The sequence below is a fragment of the Megalops cyprinoides genome, chromosome 15 (genome assembly GCF_013368585.1).
Source record: "Megalops cyprinoides isolate fMegCyp1 chromosome 15, fMegCyp1.pri, whole genome shotgun sequence".
Taxonomy (NCBI): domain Eukaryota; kingdom Metazoa; phylum Chordata; class Actinopteri; order Elopiformes; family Megalopidae; genus Megalops; species Megalops cyprinoides.
The window spans coordinates 1058894-1080980 of record NC_050597.1 but is presented as its reverse complement, the minus strand read 5'-3'; the positions used below and the strand labels follow the sequence as shown (position 1 = coordinate 1080980).

The following is a 22087-nucleotide window of genomic DNA, read 5'->3' as shown; positions in this document are numbered from 1 at the left end:
GCTTGACCTGAATCACCCAATTAATTAATTTTCAGTACCCTGATAGACCTATTAAATTGTCATTTAAATCATTAGATGTAATGCAGATAGTCAGTCATTTATCCAAAATCCGGTGGATAATTATCCTAATGGTGTTTCCTGCTATAAGGGCTGGGATTTATGTCTGCTTTTGAAAAGGGAAGTGACACATATTCCTGTATGTTTTTGGTTTATGATGGTTTTATTGCAACATGAATTAATTTCAGTGCAGATGCAGCTGCACATGCCGGTGTTCTCACAGCTGGGTTTGCGTTCTCATCAGGACACGGTGAAGTATAGGCAGGATTTTAATAGTATGTCCGGGCACCATATGTCCAATTAGAAAAGGAAAAATTGGTAATAAGTTCATCTTATACTAGACACTGTGGTGTGTGTCTAGCTCTGTTACAGAAACGCTTGCAGCTATATGTTTGCAAAACTAAGACATTTGTGTCAATAATGCAAGCACACATTAAACCTCATCCAACCAACAAACAAAGAAACAAAAAACATTTTACATATACACATACATACAGCATTAAATAACATATATACATTTGGTTTTCTGAGTATATTTTTGCAATGCTATGTTGTTTATACAAAATAAGGTTTCTCGTTATGAGATATCATAAAAGATATTTATTTATGTAATTCATATCTTGAACCTGTCTAGGAAAAAAAAGATCAGTTTGCAATGGTAATTCTATGGAGATGCACTGCTAATACAAAATGTCTATGTTTTTCTATGGGAAGGCTGCTGTCAGCGGCAGCTTCTAGCAGGGTATTCTGTTTAAAAGGCAGGGTCTTATGCAACCATAACAAGTCTGTCTCTAGTAAAGAATGCCAGGTGTTCCAATTATTTTCAAAAACAAGAAGCCCATTCTTTAAGTTATGAATATTTATGGATGCCACATTCGTTTGTGTCGATTTCTCAGAAGGTTGACAGATACCATGATATTCATAAACTGTTATTAAATGCACAATACAGAGGCAATTTTTGTGTGTCTCCCCACTAATTGAATGCCTTTCAAATTAGCATGTCTGTCTTACATCAGTTAGTCTGGCCTCTCCTTGGAGTGATGTAAAATTTCTGTAAAACTAAATAATGTGTGACTCCACCTTTTGACTGCCAAAGAATGGTTGAGAGCACCATAAACCTTGACAATTTTCAAAAAAATAATTACACAAACACTGAAAGGCAGTCATTGGGCTAATTAGATACTGACAAAACAAATACACCAACATAATGGCCAATCATGGCATGTTTATTCTATGTTTAATTAAAGTAGTTTTACAAAAGTTCAGTTCTTAAATTTCATGAATTGCATTTAGCTTGATTCAAAGCTTTAAATCGAAGCTTCACCACAATCGTTCGAATTTTAAAAGGGAATGCTTTCAAGGCTACATCTAGAAGCTGTCATTGTAAGTGAGTATTTTCACCTGATTGTAGTAAAGTATGGTTGTTGTTGGGGTGGTTTTCAGGCAGTTGATGGGCTTCAGGTTTAAAACTCAGCCAGTTTTCCGGCAAATTTGTCTGTCTGAATTGCAATCAGGTTGCTTCTCCAGTCAGAGAGAATTTTATTGACATCCAATGCAGATGCGCTGAGTCAATTTGTGAACCTGAGGGTTGCTGCGAGCCCATCCATTCTTGATCATGTTTTTATATTTCAGCCTGACGGTTCCCTTATCTAAGTTATTGATATGTGCAGCAAGTAGAAAGTTTTAGTGAGCCATGCTCATTCAGGGCCTTCACTCATTCGTCTGCAAGCAGACACCACACACAGCGTCACACACATTGGTGCTCCCATGCCTTATTGACCAGAATAATTCAGTGAGGAGGTGTGTGTGTGTGTGTGTGTGTGTGTTTAGCTGTGGAGGTTACATCACTAATTCTGACAGGATTCAAAATGGCATGAGGCTTCACACAGAGTGATTCATGGTTTCTTCAGTTTTTTTTCGCCCAGTCAGTAAGAAAGTGGCAGAATCTGAAACAGTTTTTTTTTTCCACAATGCCACAGGTTCCTCCTCACAGCTCAGCACAGCTAAATAGCGAGGATGTTATTATATAACATGGGAAACCAAGACCAAGAACTATTACTTCACTGTCTGCAGACGGACTTTCAGAGAGCACATCAGTGCACCTCTCAGCTCTTTATGCGTTCTTGCTGCCTGAGGGAGCTTCTTCTGTGTTTATGTTTCTGCCTTCAAGAACGGGTGAAAATGCGCACCGGGAAGCTTCTAGTAATTACATGTCTGAGGTATATTCAAAATAAAGTGGATTCGTAAAGGATCTTGAAATCCCAGCCTGAATTATCCTTCACACCAACATGGTTGTTAAATAAGAGGATCGGTAATGTAAACACTGAGTTAAAGACAGCTGGGAAAGTTTGAGGATGCTTACTTTATTTTGGTATGGAGTTTGATCAATATGTTGATCTTAAACACAGTTAAACCAGTATGTTTCTGACATACTGCAGAGGATGAGATGACACTGTTTTAAAAAGAAAAAATGTTTATAAAATGTCTTTATAAATACTCAGAGTACAACAATATCAGGTCTCCGTCATTCATTCGCTTGCTGTGGTGTGTTCCTGCAGTCTGTATGCAATGGCTGTACTATTTTGCACAAGATTTGATGTATAATATGTAACAGTGTAAGCTATGTAAGCCCCACTGAACAAGGATGTCAGCTCAACACATGTATGATAGAATGCAACGCTGTCATGCTGCTGATGACTCTCTGCTCAGCTCGGTTGCCTTGTGGTTGGTGCACTTGCTCCACACAGCTGAACCTATAGGAAAACAGGACTGGCCAAGGTCACATGGATGGCTGGAATGCTTGTGCTGGAAGACTGAGGCTTCATGAACCCCACCATAGCTGGGACTACCATTTGCTGTCAATGAAATACATATGAATTTATGAATTGATAAAGATATGAAAGGATATTAAGATTCTGTATGAAAGCATAAAAGTTACGATTTGTGTGGGTATAGTGATACTTGTGTTTTGCCCGGAGTCTGACAAAGGGTTCCCATCTGGCTACAAGCCGAGGTTTTGATCCCCCCATTAAATACAGAAAAGAAAAGGGAGAGATGGGGTGGGGGACGGATGCCATGATCAGCTGATATGGAAAGGAAGCAATAAGTGCGATTTTTATGGTCGTGGACAGGATTGGTTTGTTTAGGTTTGGTTAATTGGGGGGGATTGCCTGAAAATTCCCCTTCTTAATCTTTGCTTGGAGATTCAATTAATGACTTGGAACCAATGAAAAAGTTTGTCCAAGGCAAAGCATGATGATTTGCTCAAATCAGCGTGAGCTGAAAGTGCATTAAAGCTCTGCACATTTCAGAGTTCACAATGGCTCAGTTTACCATGCTGTGCCATAGTTCTAGTGAACACTAACCACAGGCCTGGTGTAAGAGGCCCAACCGGGCAACCCTCCGCTGGGTGAGGTCCTCACAGCTGTGCTTCAAGCTTACAGGAAGCAAATTGTGTTAACTCTGCAACCTCACTGTAGACCTGCTTTGCTGTTCTGAACACTACATGCCAGACGGCATGGCCCTGAGGTTCATCGAGGCAAAATACAAGCATATGTATTGCGCAGCTGTTTTATCCGAGACCAGAGAGCCCCGGGGCTTAGACCTGCACACCCGCCAACGTGCACGCAATTTCCGGCACAGATGCGCGGGTACGATATTTGCGCATGGCAGTATGTGACGAGAAAGCGGAAAGGTACCACGGTCGCGAAAACGCGAAATTTGCTTTTTAGTCTGGACGAATGCGTCTTTTCAACTCTTTTTGGCCCAAATCATACAAGTTTGTCCCGCCTTGTGTTATAAAAACGCGCAGTTAACTCATTTGGAGTCACCTGTCCAGATAGTCCTCCTGCGATGTGGGTTGAGATTGCTTACCGATAGTTAGGATCACTTTCGCCGTGTTGCACAGCGAAAAGAGATCAAAAAGTTTAATCAGATGTTAGCTCAGTAACGTTACACTACTAGAATAGACGAAGAAAGGGGGTTGGTAGGGGGGAAGTGTCACTTGCAAATCAACTCTGATGTGATCGATAAAACCGATTCTATGTCGGGCTTCACGTCCCATTAGCCTTTGCAAAAATATTCTGCGGCACCTTGCTTCGAATCTACCGTGAATTCGATCTGATGGCTTCCCCAGTGAAAACAGAAAGGTAAGTTACGCAGTTAACCAACAAATATTTGCTAGCTAACTTTACTTTTAATCCGAGCACCTCTTGGTACAAATGTAACCCAAGTAGCCAGACAACGATTTAGTAACTTTGGTTAAATTGTTAGTTAAATTGCCGGTTAGCTAGTGAGCAGCTACACGAGTCATCAGATTTGTTTAACTTAAGTTAGCAACTTTTGAAATTAGGAGAAAACGTTTGCCAGTGTTTTTGTGGAAGAAATGCAGTTCACATTTATTCATTTATTTGCTAATATTGAGGTGGTCTGTATATGTAAAGTCTTAAGCTGACTGTATGAAAACACTTTGCAAATACTGCCTTGCAAATATTATGTAATCTGTTTTTGGTTATGAAAGACCAGACGTGGCAAAAAATATTTGATTTCACTATGGCTTCATTGACCTCTGTGTGATGTTGTGAGTGTTGGATATATGGAGTGTTATGAGCTACACTGAGCCTGGTCACCTATCCTTGCCACACCTATGTGAGGTATACATCCTTACAAGGTGGGAAGTACATTTCAATGTGTGAATCTGTGAAGGGAGATACAAGCAAGTCCACACTGTAGACCACTGTTAGGGAAGAAGTGACCTCAGAGTCAGCTACCACCTTCATAACAGCTTTAAAACTCAATGTAGCTCCTCTGATATCTGAACTCTGATAGGTTATTTCTATCCCATAGGGGGAGCTACCCACCTAAATCTTGTTTAGTCTAATGGTTAACTATTAGAAATTGTACATTTATGTGCACAGTGATGTCCTGTTCATATATGTGCAAATAAAAAATTCCATATGGAGTGTAAAAAAAAAAAGACTGCCGGCCTTATTTGATCTTTTTGACATTTCATAACCAACCCACCTTTCTCTGGGGATATGCTATTTCATATTACATATTTCATTACAACTGTATTTGCTCCAGTGATTCCAAGAGAGCCAAGCCTTATCAGTCTATTGCATGTCCTGACATTAATTTAAATGTTATTCATCACAGTGCTGGTCGTGTTTGTAAAATGTATGTTATAATATTAGATCTAGCTACAGTCATGAAGATTTGATAATGTATGTGTGATGGATGTCATCGGTGTGTATGAAAGTGCAGGGCCAAACCACAGATGACTTCATGATGAGAATACAACACTCATTAATCACTGTGGTAAATAACAACCATAGAGGTTTGCTTATTGTGATGTAAACAAAAGTAATTTTGTGCATCCAAGCATCTGTAGCGCTGTGAGCCCAGGGGAAGGCAAAGAGGGTGGAAGAGGAAAGTCATTAATGTATGGTAATTTAAGGAGAGGTTGCTTGGGGCAAATCGGCAGAAAAACACAAATTTCTTTTTCTTAATAAGACCTTAGCAATTAAGCACTTGTTTTGGCCCTGTGCTCAGAGGTTTTTGAAATTCAGCACATACAAGTGCTGTAATTCAACTGATGATGGACGGCAGCTGTGAAAAATGCTCTTCAACGTGTGATCTGCATCCAAGCTTGCCTAATTCATCCTAATGACAGGGTGTTATTGGCTTTGAATGAGGCGCTCCAGTGGCACAATGTGGCAACATGTTGTCCAAACAAACATTTGCCCTCAAACAATGCAACTCCTCCACTCGTCACAGGAAACTGCTAGCGCTCATGTGCCAGTGGAGGTCTGTTTTTACGGCTCAGATACACGGGCTGCTCTCAGACTTTGAGTGGACTGCTTCATTGCTGTTTGCTGTCTGTGATGTTAACAGTGGCTGACAACCTAGAGAGAATGTAATTCATTAGTAGGATTGATGGGAATGCACAACTGTTAACTCAAGCTCATATGCTGATATTAGCCTGCAGAGGAAAACAGAAGCATGTGCACCAATGGGGAGGTTTCCCTGCTTTAAAAAAAAATGGCTGAAATTCTGTTAGAGTCAATGGTGTTTTTTTATACATATCACCAGTACTTACATGGTATGCCTTTCTGCTTCATACACAGTTGCAGAACTTTATTTGATTTCTGGTGCATCACTTAGCGATGTCTTCCTAATAGTGCAAAAATTGATTAGTATTCATGGGCTAACCCATGTACCCAATTCTAAAACCATGGCTATCCTGAATGCATTTTTGTTGATGAACCATAGGTTTGGCAAGAGATGTTTTGGTAGTTCTGCTGGAAGTAGCCAGTACCTGCTAGGTTATCCTTTACATTCTTAACTTCTTAAGGTGTTTGTTTCTGTGTGCTTTTGAGTAGTTTAACTGAATGAGAGACAGGAAATATGGATTGATGTGATGTTATAGCAGTTTATAATACTTAATTTGCATTGACTTACTGAGCTTAAGATACTCCAGACCTCCAATCTCATTTGACCTTCAGTCAAAGTAACCTTTTTCAGCCTGATGGCAGACACATTTTCTCTTCCATATAAGCAAATAGTGGATGTACAGCATGATTTAACCCCCCTACACTCCACCCAACACAAACTCCTCCTCACACATGACTCTTTGGGCTGTAATCTTTGCCTGCATGTAAACCAGTATAAGAAAGAGAGATGCTATTTTACACCGTAGATTCATATTCTTTACTCCATCTATATTTGCATTACAATCAACAGGAAACATGTATCTCAAATCCAGTGCTTTAATCTCTTACATTGGCTCTGAACTTATACATTTTACTGGAAGTGTCCATAATTAAGTTGGACAACTGTGTGTAATAAAACATAGGACCCTGTTTTTTTTTTTTTTTTTTGCTGTTGGATTGTGGATTTGAATCCTGGTTGAGACATTGACCTCTGATATTTACAATCCATGAGGGGTATTTGTTACTGTGGATCTAAATTACAAACAGTGTTGTGATACAATGTAATAATCCTATGTTGTAACATCATTAAGTGAAATGATGGTTTCCTCTGAAAATAAGTAAATGGTCAGGATCAATATGTGAATTGAATTCCACTCTCCCAGGACCAGGCCACACAGGATACTGCATTTTTTAAAACCTGGTGCTGAATTAGTCTCAGGATTGTATAATAAGAAATCCATTGAACTGTTATTGATCCTGTTATTGCCAGGATTAGGGCTACACATACGTGCACACTTATTATTTTGTTTTTATTGGGCATGTGCTGACCAGTACCACAGAGCCAGACACAACCTCCCTTACAGGTAAGCATGGAAAGGTGATTCACTGAGCCTCCCTTACAGGTAAGCATGAAAGGGTGATTCACTGAGCCTCCCTTACAGGTAAGCATGGAAAGGTGATTCACTGAGCCTCCCTTACAGGTAAGCATGAAAGGGTGATTCACTGAGCCTCCCTTACAGGTAAGCATGGAAAGGTGATTCACTGAACCGCAGTGTTTTTGGGGGAGGGGGGGGTCAGATTTTGGAGAGTAGAGATGTAGTCTGAATCGTTACAGCTTTGTAAGGTTGGTGTATTTCTCCACGCTATTAAGAATACTGATGGGTAATATCTAATTAGTGCAGTAGATTAAGTATCTTACCCAAGGATCAAACCAGCAACCAGTTACAAACCAGTTACAAGTCCTGCTCCCTATCACTCTGCCATACCACTGCCCAGGTATATGTGCAAAGGTGGCTGTTGTGCTAACTGGAATAAAGCATGGAAATTGGGTCTGTCTCACTTCAGTGTGTAGCTCCTGCTTGCCTCTGTGGGGGCATGGGGTCACAGAAGAGCTCATAACACTGCCCATAAATTCAACAGTTCAACAATTCAAAGGCAATGGGGACAGTGAGTGATGTGGGGTTGGAAGAGTGTGTCCTCACAGAGTGATTCAGAGAGCATGGGTAATTCACCACACAGCGCTAACTCACGAAGAGCAGGGCTATTGTAGCCACGCCATTCCCACATGGTGTTCAGATGTGAACCACACGAGCGAAAGATTAATGTTATTAAGACCCTTTTAAACTAAATGATTAAATACATTTTTCAACAGGCAACTATGAATAAAATGTAAGTCCAGCTGACATCCAAAGCTGCCAGAAAAAATGATTAATGACTCAATACTCTTCTTAGACGGAGCTAAATTGCACTAGATTAGGGGGTAGGGGTAGAATAGGGGTATTTTATTTTAACTAATAACGATAAAGAGCACATTGAGCCTGTCGTCTAATAATTAATAAAAGATATATGCAATTATACGATTCTACGTTTGATTTTTTGAAATCCTTGATTTCAAGATATTTTTCCCGCTTAACATTTAGATGAAATTAATTGTAAAAGAAATGTGATTTTTAAATGGTAAATCAACTTTGCTGGTTCTGTCTTGTTTACTTATTTAACTCACCTTCCACATCTCTTCCACATCAGCCTGCGCTGTTTGCTGTCTGTCTTCGGCATGCGGTGCTGTGGCTCAAGTCTGATCGAGTGTTAAAACGGCTGGAAACAGACACGTCTTACGCGCTAGTCCAAAGAGAAGGTTTGGCAGCTATGGCTGGCGTCAGTGGGGCCCCTCCTCTGTTGAGCAGTATACGCTCTCTCTTATTCATTTAAATAGCATTTTGCATACTTGTTTCTTCATCTCTTGCCTATATTGAACAGTACTGTGACGTGGTCAATATTATAATAATTAGATTGTTATATCCTAATTGGTTGAGCGCTGCCAAATGAACGCTCATGGGCCACTTTTTACTTTGGTATCAGAATGGAAGAGCAACAAAGAAGTATATACGTCACACGTTTACGTTACCCCAACTGACTCCGTGCCCCAAGTACCATTATCAGATGATCAGATGAATGGTATACCTGTGGTAGTCCAAATCATCAAAATTACCTCAGAATAGAGCTATCCTTCCTGACAAGAAATAAGGACAGCAAGCCGATACTTTTTGGCAATATCTTCTCAAATCAAGTAATTCACTTGTTGACGCTCTTGCTACATACGATGACGATTGATTTAATGTAACTATAGCCAGATTATTGGCTGCACCGTTGGAATTCTGTTTCGACAGTTCCTTAGGAAGACGGCAGTGCGAGTTCTATACGGGTTAATTTGTACAGTCTCCGTTATGCGTTTTTCCGTTTCGCCAAGCGTCGCTTTTCCAAGCGGTTTCTATTCACAGCAGAAACACACTGGACGTTGTGGAAGAAAGACGCTCTGCCATTTCCGTTGAACACCAAAATCGTCTAAAGTTAAGACTCTTGCACGATGGTAGCCTAAGAAGAAATCTTGATCATACATACTTGTACTAAACGACCTGGAAGTCAAAACGTTTTCAGATTTGATACAGTATGTACATCAGCTGGGGTAAAGATACAAACTATAGCCTAGTTTTAAATGGCATTTGGTTTACTTAATTTTTGATCGAGGTTGAGAAAGAATGCTGGTAAATGTATATCGGAATGCGATAGTTTTAATTTTCAGGTAAATGTTATTGACCTCAGTAACATGAAATGATTTAGACTTAAATCAAAGGATTAGTAAAAAGGTAAACCAGATGCATAGGTCATGGGCGTCTGTGAAACAATTCAATCAATACACAAATTCCCTTTCATGATCAGGTATTTTCCACTTAATCCGTCTGTCATTTTTCCAAATAAAGACTGGCTATAAATTAAGTTCGAACCCAGCTGTTTTGAACATAAACGGATAACACTTGGAGCGATCGAACATCTTTTCCTTTGAACAGTATATTTGCAATGATCCCGCTGAACTGTCACATATAGGCTTCTCTCTCTCTCTCTCTCTTTGTGTGTGTGTGTGTGTGTGTTCGTGTGTGTTCGTTCGCTCGCACGTGCATGTGCATTCCAAGAGTGGGCTGAACTACATGCATGCATACTGGGGAAATCAAGCCAGTTAAACGGCATTGTCCGGCGGTGGTAAATAGGAAATATACAGAATGCAGCTGTCCGGAGTTCCGCGGTGCTGATGTTCTGTGACCCGATAGACTTAGCCAAACAATTAAAAGACATTTCCGTTTCATATAGAGTCGCAAGAAATATCCTTTAATTGTAAGATTAAGACTATCACATTTCCTTGTGTGAAAGTCTTCATTCTCATTAACCAGCGTCGTTTCATGCCAAATGCCCAGGCGTTTGGGCAGTTTGTGCTTCTCCAGGCTTCCTGTTGCGGATGTCAAGTTTATATTCCCTGCTTCGTTCTGTGTCGATCTGTATTGCAGACGCCGTTTTATTTGTCCCACATTTGATGTGTAGGCTTTTTAACTCTCAGCGCAATGTCTAAAAAGTTTGTTTAAAAGATGTTCAGACCAGTGTTTTCTTTCGAATCCTCTTTCTTTTTCTTATTTTTCACTCCGGGAATTCACCTGTAATTGTGCAAGAAATTAATTATTGTAATTTACTTAAATATAACATCCCCGTTTCTAAAATGGAAACGAGGCTATGATACATGATTTGCAGTGACGTGAATACTATCAATAATCATCATAATTACCTTCATACCGATGCCACCTGTAGTGACAATTCGTTGGGTGCTTTGGAATTTCGCAAAGAAGTCAGCTGACTGAACCAGTTACTTAAAATGAGAAACCACCATCGAAGCATCTGGCTTCTATATATCGTTTCCTTCCGCGTTCCTCTTGATACTAGACCGCTGCTTTTCGCCGTCGCTCAAGTTTGGATGTGGTTTCTCAGGAACCCCCCGAGCTGAGACCGGAAAGCGCAGGAAAGCTCCTCCAGTCCTCCCCTTTTCCAGGACAGGGTCCTATTGGATGCGCTTCGTTTCTCTCCTTCCACCTGTAAGACCTGCGCTCCTGTTCCTGATTCAGCTGAAAGTGCACGCTCCAGCGGCGGGCTGTCCGATCACTTATTCATGCTTTTGTTATTGATGACTTATTAATATTTTGATATCCGATGATTTATTAATATTTTTCCACAATTTCAACTTGTTTTGGATGGATCTGCCTTTTGTATCCACCTCAGAGTCTCACCACATCTCTTACCTACACACTTCATGGAATGGGTCTACACTAGTCTCACACATCCCGTACATCACCGTAGGTATTACAAGTTACCTGCTTTGCAACGCTATTGAACACAAACGTTCAGTACGAAGTCCTTTTGCATTTTATGTCCTTAGATATTTGCTTTCCAGTTGACCAGTTCCCACGCACGTGCCTCTGCGAATTGAAAGACCCAGGCTTGGATTTGGCTTTCTGCTTTCCTATGACTGTCTCCGGCTTGAACAAATTCCATTTCTCCGTCGCTGCTCCGGACAGCTCCGTGGTGTAGAAAGTCTCTGCAGTCACGTGGTGCGTGACAGCGCGCGAGCAGGAGCGCGAGCGCGTGGGGGTGTCCCTGCTCCGCAGTTTGCAGTTTGTTATGTCTCAGACACGGTGAGCGCCGGATGGAGCGAGAGCCGGAGACCAGCGCTGGATTCCGTACCTGGCTCTAAACTGCCGAGGATTTCCCTGCTCTGCCCTTACTCTTTCCATCTTTACTTTTGACTTCATCGTTTTCCTCCGAAACCCGCTGTAATTTTTCTGCACATCGTCAATTTTAGGTTTTTAGTCTGCTGCCGTTGCTATTAACTGATTACTTAGACTCGAATATTGATATTATTTTACATTTTACTGTCTCTCGTTGGATTTCCGACGGTTGAAGGAGCGTGGATGAGGTGCTTTGGTAAAAACCGGAGATGGAATTGCTGTTGATCTCCCTTTCCTTCTGGATATTGCAATGCAGTTTAGCACGAGCGGACTCCATCATTCACATCGGTAAGGAGCATCGACAGAAAGACGAGCAGAACAAACGCGCGACAAGCCGCTTGCAGAAAGCGACTTCTCCGGCACCGCTGCTGCATTACAGAACATTCAGTTACAGTCTAGCAAGGAAAGAGTGTGTGTGCGTGTGTGTGTCTGTATGTTATCCGGGAGAGGTAGGAACAGCAGTCAGATCTTTTACTTCGAGTGATTTCAGTACCACTTTAGTTGCCAGCAAAACGCGGAAAAGCAGTTGAAGTTGAGATGCAGAGAAGATCTGCATAAAATTTAATTTGGCAAACGTGCGATTTGCTTGTGGGTTCAGCTGTAGTAGGCTGTGTGTTGCTTCTCTGCAGTAAACGGAATAAAAAGAGCTACAGTTTTTAAAGTGTGTGAAAGAAAGTACCCCGTAAATGGATAAACCAAAGAGATGTCCTTAACCAGTGGGGTTTACCTGAAGGGGGAATTTAAAATGTAACTCACTGCATCAGCTGCAATGACCGAACGCCGGATGTGTGTTAGAAGGTCCCCTCCCCTCCCCCTCCCCACCTACAAGCTTGAACTTTCTATTGAACGTGAGCAAAATGCTGATAACCTCTATATATAGCTAATGAAAAAAAAATCAATGACGAAATACCAATCTTGTTTTTTTTTCTTTCTGATTATAGGTCAGCTATGCTATAGGCGTTATACTCAAACAGGTAAATTAGCTAGGAAGGAAGGGTGTCTGTTCTTTTAGCCTTACTCTGTCAGACGAGGTTTTATCAACCGAATTGAAAGCTGAAAAGCTTGAGGCCGCTGTTTATATATAGACACATCGTTCATGCATTTCAAACCTCAGCATACATACATACACCGCTCATACATTTCAAATCTCATATAAAAACAAATAAATATGAGGAAGTGGAAGTAATGCTCTGGAGTCATGACCGCAAACGCTGCTTTTATTGTTAGCCGTTTGAGATCCTTAGTTTATTCTACTGTAAATCTCGCAACCATCAACACACTCCCCTATCTAACAAAGTCCCTACCCCATCCACCCCCCGCACACACCCATCATCTGAGTCATGCAATTCCGAAGGGCCGGTTTTTGTCCAGCCTTTCAGCGCGTTTTTAGAGTAAGAGAGTGCGGTGTCTGGTCCCGTCCAATGGGCTCTTTGTCAATGCAGACCTTGATTTAGTCTAGTGATGTCATGTTTTTCACGACTGCTTTGAAGTAGTTACCATCGCAGATTTGCTCTTGAAATGTTTTTCAGGAGGTGATTTGCTAATAATTACCTGCAAATCCGATTTAAGACGTTAGAAAATAAGTTAAATCTGAATGTAAATGGGTAGGCGGAGAAGATGGCATTGCGGTTTTGTATTTTAAAAAGCGGGGATCTGGTATCCGAGGACTGAAATCGACCGGGTGATCTAGAAGTTCAAACACGAACTTAATGTTTCTCACACGTCACGTTCAATAATCGAATATAGTCCTCCTCATACGCTACAGCGTTGCCTTCACTGTCGAAGCGTAAAAGACCAGTGCAAAAATACTCCACTATGGCAGACCACGGTCACATAGAGACAAATGTACGTATTTTTTTCCACACAGTTATTGGAGTGTAATATCTGGTTTGGCTTTTGTTTTAATATTTGTACATGCCAGTAACGCGAAGTTTAATAAATAGGCCTACAATTCTTTAGCGAATCAAAGAAAAAAAAAAAACTGCATTCCCCAAGCAACCATCTGTTCTCTGCACCCTGGATGTGAAAGTCTCGGCGGTGTGGCTGATGAGTTTCTGTTGCTATACAGCATTGATCTTCTCTGTAATTAATAATCACACATTAGAAATCCTATTGAAACCAGAAAGCGCAGACACAAAGCCAATACCGAACTGCCTCCGGTTCTGGACCACATTATCTTCTTGAAAATTATTTGTCCAAAATGGGATTCTGCAGTATTGCCCAGGGGTCCTTTGCAACGCAAAACTCGTTCGGTTAAGTATGTGTAGTCCCACGGTAGATTGTGGAACATCCATTCACATAAGTGATATTCCACTCGAAACGGGAAATCTGACCATATTATTTCTGATAAACTGACATGTTATTATATCACTTCTGATACTTTTATTAACCTCAGGCGTTCACACATCAAAGCTTCATCGTATAGGCCCACGGTGGCAGGATATTTATAGCTTCATTGCGTTGAGCGACTACAGTAAATCCTTCAAACTTTTCTAGTGACCTGTCATTGCTAGCATAATGTCTACAGAGTCTGTGTTCTGAAACTCATCAACGACCTTGTGTTTCGGCTCCTCTTTTCTTCCCTCTCTCTTTAACGGGAATTTAACACGAAGACCTATGGCAACAAGCCTGTTTACAAGGTGCGAAGCCAGCAACTAGGGGAGGGAGATGGTAAGAAGAACAGGAGTTTGATGCAGCGATAGCCAATGTGTATAGTCAACATTCTGGAGCATGCAGACCGCGACAAGTGGGTTTATAACATGAAAATATAGCAGTAGGCTGTGCGTGCAAGACCCAACAGAGGCTTATCTTCTCAACACTGGCTTCTGTTTGAAGTGTCTGTAGGATTCCATTAAAACAGAGACTCCTAACTCAATTGTTCAATTACACGGCAGTTAATTACACACACACACACACGCACGCACGCACGCATACATACACAAAAGAATGTCAAGATCAAACCCCAAGCAGTCGCACGCATTTTCTGTATAACCAGGGTTGTATGACAATACTGCCATCGTTTTGATCGTAAACTACCCCAAAGTAGCATTCAGCCAGAACCACATGCATTTCAACGGGCAACACATGCTTATCTGTCTCGTGTGAAACTTAAAAAGACATCGTTTGTATTGCCTTTGTATGACAAGCAATGGATTTTTTCACTGTACATTTTTTCACTATACAAACCGACTCCAGCAACTGGAAGGTCAGTCCAAAGAGTGAGATTCAAGTGAGTCAGATCCAACGGGAACGATCATGGGTCAGATGCAGCGTTCTGCTTCCGCAGGATAAGGCGCGCACAGTTTTACGCGAATGACACAGAAGGTTAGCAGAAGTCTGACTGTCCATCGCGCGGACCGTGGCTGTAGCTTTAACTGTTTCTTGTTTCCCCCATTCATTTGTATTACACAGTAGCCTCGCCTGGGTCCTATAGCTATCGGCTAAAAGTGAATGCATCATTAGTTTAAACGCCAGTGAGTTGATCATTAAATGAATCCCTCGGCTCAGAAAACAATCGTATAGGCTATACATTAACGTGTGTATTTCCACACACATTTACAGTGGAAAAAGAACATGAAACCACTGTGCTGATCTTCTGAAACGGATTTTTTTTTTCATCTCCAGTACGAAACGCGAGACAATCAAGTTATAAACGTCAAATAATTGCACACCCCAGCCCTGCGTCAGTTTCCTGTGCACCTCAGTCGCTCACAGCCATTCTTGTCATTTGAACCGCGCTATAGACGACGAAGAGACGAATACAATGCTTACATGACAAAACTCTGCTGATACAAAACGGAGAACTGCGATGTATTTACGGTATCGAGTAGAGCTGTTCACACGTGCAGCTACGGCTACTCTCCATGGTACTGAAAGCAGCCGTAAAACACGTTCCCCAAGGTGACAATACCAACCCCAAACCTGAACGCTATCGTTTACTTAACGATAAAATTCCAGGTTCATGCAGTGGTTCGCGGGTTAGAGGAAAAAAACGGACCAAATTCATCACATATTTCACAAACTGATTTAGAAAACGTGAGTCATATTGTTATGATTTTGTATGGCAGTCAATAGCTAATCTTTGTATGATCACTTAATGTCAGATATAAACACTACATCAACAGTGAAGAAAATCTTTCCAAACAGGTGCCATATTTGAGGAGAATGCCGTGAGAGACGACGAGGTGTTCCAGCTGGCCATTTCAGACCTCAGTCTGAATGACGACATTTTACAGAGCGAGAAAATCACCCACTCGATAAAACTCATCGAGCCCAACAACCCCTTCCAAGCGGTACAAGAAGGTAAGTGGATTGCAGTGCATTCACTTTAAGTGGTTGTTTTACCCTTGAGGCTGTGTTTTGATGCTATGGTATGACGTGTCTGCTTTAAAGTCTGGTATCCTAGCAGACCTACTGGGTTTTTGGAGCTGCGATTGCAGAGTTTTGTGTCCTGTTGAAGCATAAACCGCAATAACCATGACACAAATCACTTCACAGAGCACTTTGTGGAATGGATACACCACTCTAAAAGACCACTACACAGATCACTCCACTAAACAGTCCACAGGCTGCTGGGAGACTGGCCCAAACAGCATTCCACAATGTTTCACACATTCCAAAAGAACAGGACACGCCATAACTGCTGCTTGAGCTGCTGGCTCCTAGCATTACCCTCCGTTACCAACCTGATGTCCAAATGGAGTACAGTGTTGATTTGCCATCTATTCAATGATGTCAGTAAAGCAATTTTGAGATTAGGCTGGAATGGAGAGCCCCTGGTCCTGGAGGCTCTCAGACAGTCATTAGAGAGGCTTGTGTTGATTTCCAGCTCGGCTGTTTCCTCAGTTTCCAGAGTGAAACGAGCTATAGTTAGAGCTCCTCTCATTCAGCCTGCCATGTCTTCTGTGGAAAGAAAGCTAGGTGGAAGTATTGAGTCAAGATGAATAAAGTTTTTTTTTTTTTTTTTTTTCTTTTTTTTTTTCATTGAGTGTGATATGGAAAACTGGCCATCTCCTGTTTAGATGGTACTTTCAAAAGCAAAGAACAGTCATTTTTGTTGTAAGCTTTATGAGAACAATTGCAACAATTACAACACAAACAACAACAGCACAAACTATAATCATTGTTTATTGTTGTTACATGTTTTCTTAGCTATTTATGTCATGGAAGATGTGTCTGTATTGTTTTATAACGTTGATAGATTTTCAGCAAAAAACAGTTCTCCATGATCTCTGCTCTCTGAAAACTATTGTGAAATTTAACAGATCTGCATCAGAATATTTGCATAGAAACACATTATTTGTTTTGCTCAGTCAAACCATTCAGTGAATTGTATGTTTTTGGCATTATCGTTCTGTGTATACATACTGAAGCACTGTGTTGAAACATTGCAAGAAAAAAGGAAAAAATAACATTTTATCAGCTTGCCAAAGAGCATGCTTATCTGACAGAAGCCGTTCTATGTGATCAAGAGATCATGTTAGGGTCTGCATGAGCTATAAAGCAGATATGCAAACTCGTATGAGCAAACGCATGGTTATGGGTGTGACCCCTGCCTGATCTCATGTTCAGCTCGGCGAGTCTCTGGCAGCCCCAGGCATGTAAAAATCAGTTTATTCCACTGCAAGCTATGACAGAACTGCCTGGGAAAGACATGCCCTGAAAGAAACTGGCACATCCATTGTAGTGTGCATCACTCATGATATAGGGGAGTTGTTTTTTTTTTCCTGTTTGAGAGTTCTTGGCAATTAGTAGACACATTATGCATGGAACTGATATAAAACCAGCGAGGGCATTTTGCAGTGTGTATGTGTATCTGGACTGGGGCCAGTGTCTGAGGACTGAATTGCTAGCAATGGTGTCATGAACTCTCCTATCTTGCTTTGGCAGCAGCCCACAGACAAGCTGTTGTTGAAGCCTTAGTGAGAAGAGAATGCATCTATGCTACCCATCTACCTCTATGAGCTATCTGCATCTATAGTTCATGTTTGTATCTATAGTCTATCCGCATCTATGGTACACATCTATTTCTATGAGCTATCTGCATCTATAGTTCATGTTTGTATCTATGGTCTATCTGCATCTATGGTACCCATCCTCCTCTATGAGCTATCTGCATCTATAGTTCATGTTTGTATCTATGGTCTATCTGCATCTATGGTACCCATCCTCCTCTATGAGCTATCTGCATCTATAGTTCATGTTTGTATCTATGGTCTATCTGCATCTATGGTACCCATCTTTGTCTGTGTTCTATCTGCATCTGTAGTTAATAACGAAGCCTGTCACCTTTGCATCACAGGTAGAAGTGTCCGCAGTGGTGCTCTCTCACTGCCAGGGACACTTTGCTTTCGGTCACAAAGTCTGTTTCAGATCTTTGATGATGATGTCAAATACCATATACCAGGACACGCATGCTTTCAATCGCTGCGTTTCTAACAGCACATAAACATTTTGTTTTGTGTTAATGACATTTATGATACAAACACAAGGCAAAGAATTTCTGAAGCAGTGCCTCATGGGATTTGCTTCTTAAAAGCTTCCTTGAGCTGTATAAAGCAGTGTCATGCATAAGTTCAAATGTAACAGCCTGACACTCCTGGTGGCCTTACTGAAGCATACAGAATTCTAGTTTCACATGGAAAACAGCTTTACCTCCTGCTTTGCCCCAAAGGAGGGTGTGTTTAATTTCTCGGAGTTGGGGGTGTCTGGGGGGTATGTGAGTAACCAGTTTGTTCTTTTAACGAGATGTTATATCCAGGTGTTACTGTAATAAGGCAACCCTCACACATCACTATTTTATACCAAATCCTGTTGTAGCGCATCGTAGTTAAGCACTGCATGCTGTGTAACGTATCGGAGCCTCTGGCGATCCTGGGGTGCGGTGCCATGCTTGTATTATGGCATGAAGTCCTGCAGGATGGTGAAACTGGCATCGGCAGCAATAGCAAATGAAACAGCACAGGGCGCTTACATGTATCTCTGGGCATTGTGTTGCACTGGATCTGCACAGGGTTCCCGACTGTGCCACCTGAGCTAAACTGCAGCGCTGAACGGTTACAGGGCGCTGCTGTGATGCGGGCTGTTCGGGGCTCCTTTAGAGAGCTTTGCCAGGGTGACAGAGGAATCTGTCCCCTTTATTTCTGAACCTGGTTTATCTCCCCGACTCTTTTCTACACTTCTCCTGCTTAAATGGTCTTAAATACACCACTAAGTACCATGAATGGGAAGGCTTAATGAACTGATTGCATTAATTACCATATTGCTAAATCAAGTGTATGGCAATTCCATGCATTTAAAATACATTTAACATCTTGGCATGCTTCTGCGTGTGACTGTGGACCATCTTCCACAGATATGCTTGTGAAGTCAGCTATGAATTCTAGCTTTTAAAGTTTAACGCCTTCCTGAGCCATGTGAGAGGTCATCCGACCAGCCTGATAACATGATGCCAGGCAGTTTGAGAGAAAGCATCCTGATTGCACCCTGGGTATTGTCAGACATGATTGAAAAAGGCTTCATCTAATGTGATGTAACAGTGTTGGTAAATTTGTAAATTAATATTTCATACATTTCTTTAACAAAGCAAATTTCTTTACATATGAATGTGATTGACTGCTCGTTATTGAAGCTAATTTATAGTATAGCACCAAGTTCATAGCTGTCAGACTGCAGTGAACCACCAAATGTGGCTGTTTCTGTGTGTCTGTTTCTCTCTCTCTCTCTCTCTCTCTCTCTCTCTCTGTGTCTGTCTCTCTCTCTCTCTCTCTCTCTCTCTCTCTCTCTCTCTCTCTCTCTCTCTCTCTCTGTTTCTCTCTCTCTCTCTCTGTCTCTGTGTCTGTGTCTCTCTCTCTCTCTCTCTCTCTCTCTCTCTGTCTGTTTCTCTCTCTCTCTCTGTCTCTGTCTGTGTCTGTCTCTCTCTCTCTCTCTCTCTCTGTCTGTCTGTCTCTGTCTGTGTTTCTGTCTGTGTCTGTCTCTGTGTGTTTCTGGTTGGGTCTGGTTGGGTCTGTGTGTCTTGCTGTCTGTATGAGTATATTTCTGTCTGTGTGGTTCATGTGCTTCAATTCCTGTGTTCTTATTTGTGTGTGTGTTTATGTCTGTGTTTTTCTGTTTCTGTGTCTGTGTGTTTCTGGCTGTGCCTGCATTTATCAGTCCGTGTGTACCTGTGTACTTCTAGTTTGGGGAAAAAGAGTCGCACAATTTGTGAGTCTGTGAGAAGGGACGGTGAGGTGAATGCATTTATCGTCCTGTTTTTATAGATGGTATCTTCTGTCCTTATCCTTGGTGTGTAACGGGTCAATTTCTGTCACTGCTAGCAAACTAGAAAAAGGTATGAGTGCCTGCCGGTTGTGAGTGGGACATGTCCCTTTTGAGTGAAGGATTCAATCCTACGCCGTGACGGTTAACTCCAGTCTAACATGAAATGAGAACAATGTGAAAGTGGAAAAAAGAACTCCTTTATAAATATTTTAATCACATTGATGGTTAGACCACTCAGCAGAAATGATTGAATTCTGTCCCTTGCTCTGTCTTCCTGTCCTCTTTGGCAGAGGCTGTGGTGTTGTACTGTATGTGAGTTACAGATACAAAGCCATTTACAGAGAACCAGGTTTCTTCTCCAGCTGGAAGAAGTCAATAGATTCAGGGAAAACTGACAGGAATGACAGCAGATGTTCGTTTTCGGCAGACAGCACAAAATTACAGGGGTTAGCTGAAAAGAATGATGCTGTAAATAAGCTTTAAAGGATTCTTGTGTAAATTAGTGATTTTCAATACAGTAATACATTTCTGATTCTGGACAGAATGGAGCTATCATTATCCTTCCTTCCTTTCTTGCCCTGTAAGACCTGTTTTGAAACACTATTGCAAACAAATAAATCTGTACAAATCCATTCAATTATACTCTTTAATAGAGAACACTCTGGTTTTTCCCAGTACATAATTTGATAAGAGGGTAGGATCAATGCACTTCTGTCGGCCGTCTGAGTGATGCTGTCGGAGAAACTTCCTGCTCTGTTTGACCTGTTTTTCCCTTTGTTACATATTTACCCCGCTGTCATCGCCACTCACATCCTTGACACAGTGTGCTAGTGGAGGGGTGTGAATGATAGCCAGCATGCTAGTGGAGGGGAATGAATGATAGCCAGCATGCTAGTGGAGGGGAGAGAATGATAGCCAGCATGCTAGTGGAGGGGAGAGAATGTTAGCCAACGTGCTAGTGGAGGGGAGAGAATGATAGTCAGGCAAGGAAACATCTGATTTTTTTAAGTTGACATTTCACCTGTTATTATACTGTAGTAAGATATGTAAGTACTGTGTAATAACAAGGAAGGCTGCTGTGCACTTTCACATTGTTACATTTTAATGACATAAACTGCACAACTCTGCACCCCATTTTTTACAATGCATTTGTAATGAAATCATGTTTTGTTACTCACTAGCTACATTACATTGCATTACATTACATTATTGTGGTTTAGATGCTCTTATCCAGAGTGACACAAACAGGACTCCGAACGAGTGTCATGCAAAACGTAGCTCCTTAAGTAAACACACTGTTGTTGAGCTGCTATAATGTCAGCTTAATAATAAGTGTTTATCTATTATAACATATGTGTTTTTAGTCGTTTTGAAGTCAAATGGAATTTGACACGGCAACTCCTTCTGGGGGCCTAATGAACTGAGTCCCTGTGACCCGGAGTGACACCTCAGAGGGGGAGCGCGGGAGCTGAGTGCGTCTCAGCGGGAGAGAGCCTCTTTCTGTCCGTTAGTACTGATGGTAGAAGAGTCTGGAAGAAAAATTGCAGTATTTTGTCATGTTTCTCTCACTTCATCCCTTTCAGTGAGTAAAAATAACATCTAGATGGGAGGAAGTGTCCAAACAGTTTTCCCACACAGGATTTTTTATTTTGAGTTGTCACAGTGTAAGCCTACAGCTTCCATATAGCTCCTCAACTCCAATTTATATTACAGTGGCACATACCGCTATTACTCGGGTGGTTTGTCAAAGTAGGAGTCATGAATGAACTGAAACAGCGACTGGAGTCAGAGCCCTGTGCAAATTCAAGCCTGTTTCCACAAGTATTTGAAGAATAAAGTACAGCTGCCTCTATGGAGCTTGTTGGAAGGTTTTTTCCCCCACACTGAATCTTGAGATTCGGTGCATCTAATTTAAGCACACACACTGTCACAGTTCAGCCTACAGCCGTATTCATTACTCAAAGCAATTATACCTCTTGATTCCAGAAAATGACGCTTTCTTGGACCGGACTGGCAAACGTGGGCTTTTTCTGTATCCTATGCTGAGATGCACCTAAAATGTAAAATGTTACATAATCCTTTTATGCAAAGATGCTGAGCCCACTGGGCCTGGAATGCAGATGATGATAATCGTTACTGTTGTTATAATTTTACATACAGAAGAAGGTAGAAATCTGGCAACACAGGGACAATGAGTGGCAGCATTTCCCCCGCTGGGCACACATTCAGCATGGGGAA

The 22087-nt window shown here is 41.5% G+C and overlaps 1 protein-coding gene across 1 annotated transcript in view; it reads left to right on the top strand.

Annotated features, from left to right (window-relative positions):
* Positions 1–11491: 11491 nt before the first annotated feature.
* The window catches only part of grid1a (glutamate receptor, ionotropic, delta 1a), a 233965-nt gene continuing 223369 nt past the window's right edge, over positions 11492–22087 (top strand). Inside the window, exons 1-2 of the mRNA XM_036546860.1 lie at positions 11492–11878; positions 15737–15892. Of these exons, the coding sequence (XP_036402753.1) occupies positions 11800–11878; positions 15737–15892 (235 nt within the window). The 5' untranslated portion in view covers positions 11492–11799. The remainder of the gene's footprint in view (positions 11879–15736; positions 15893–22087) is intronic.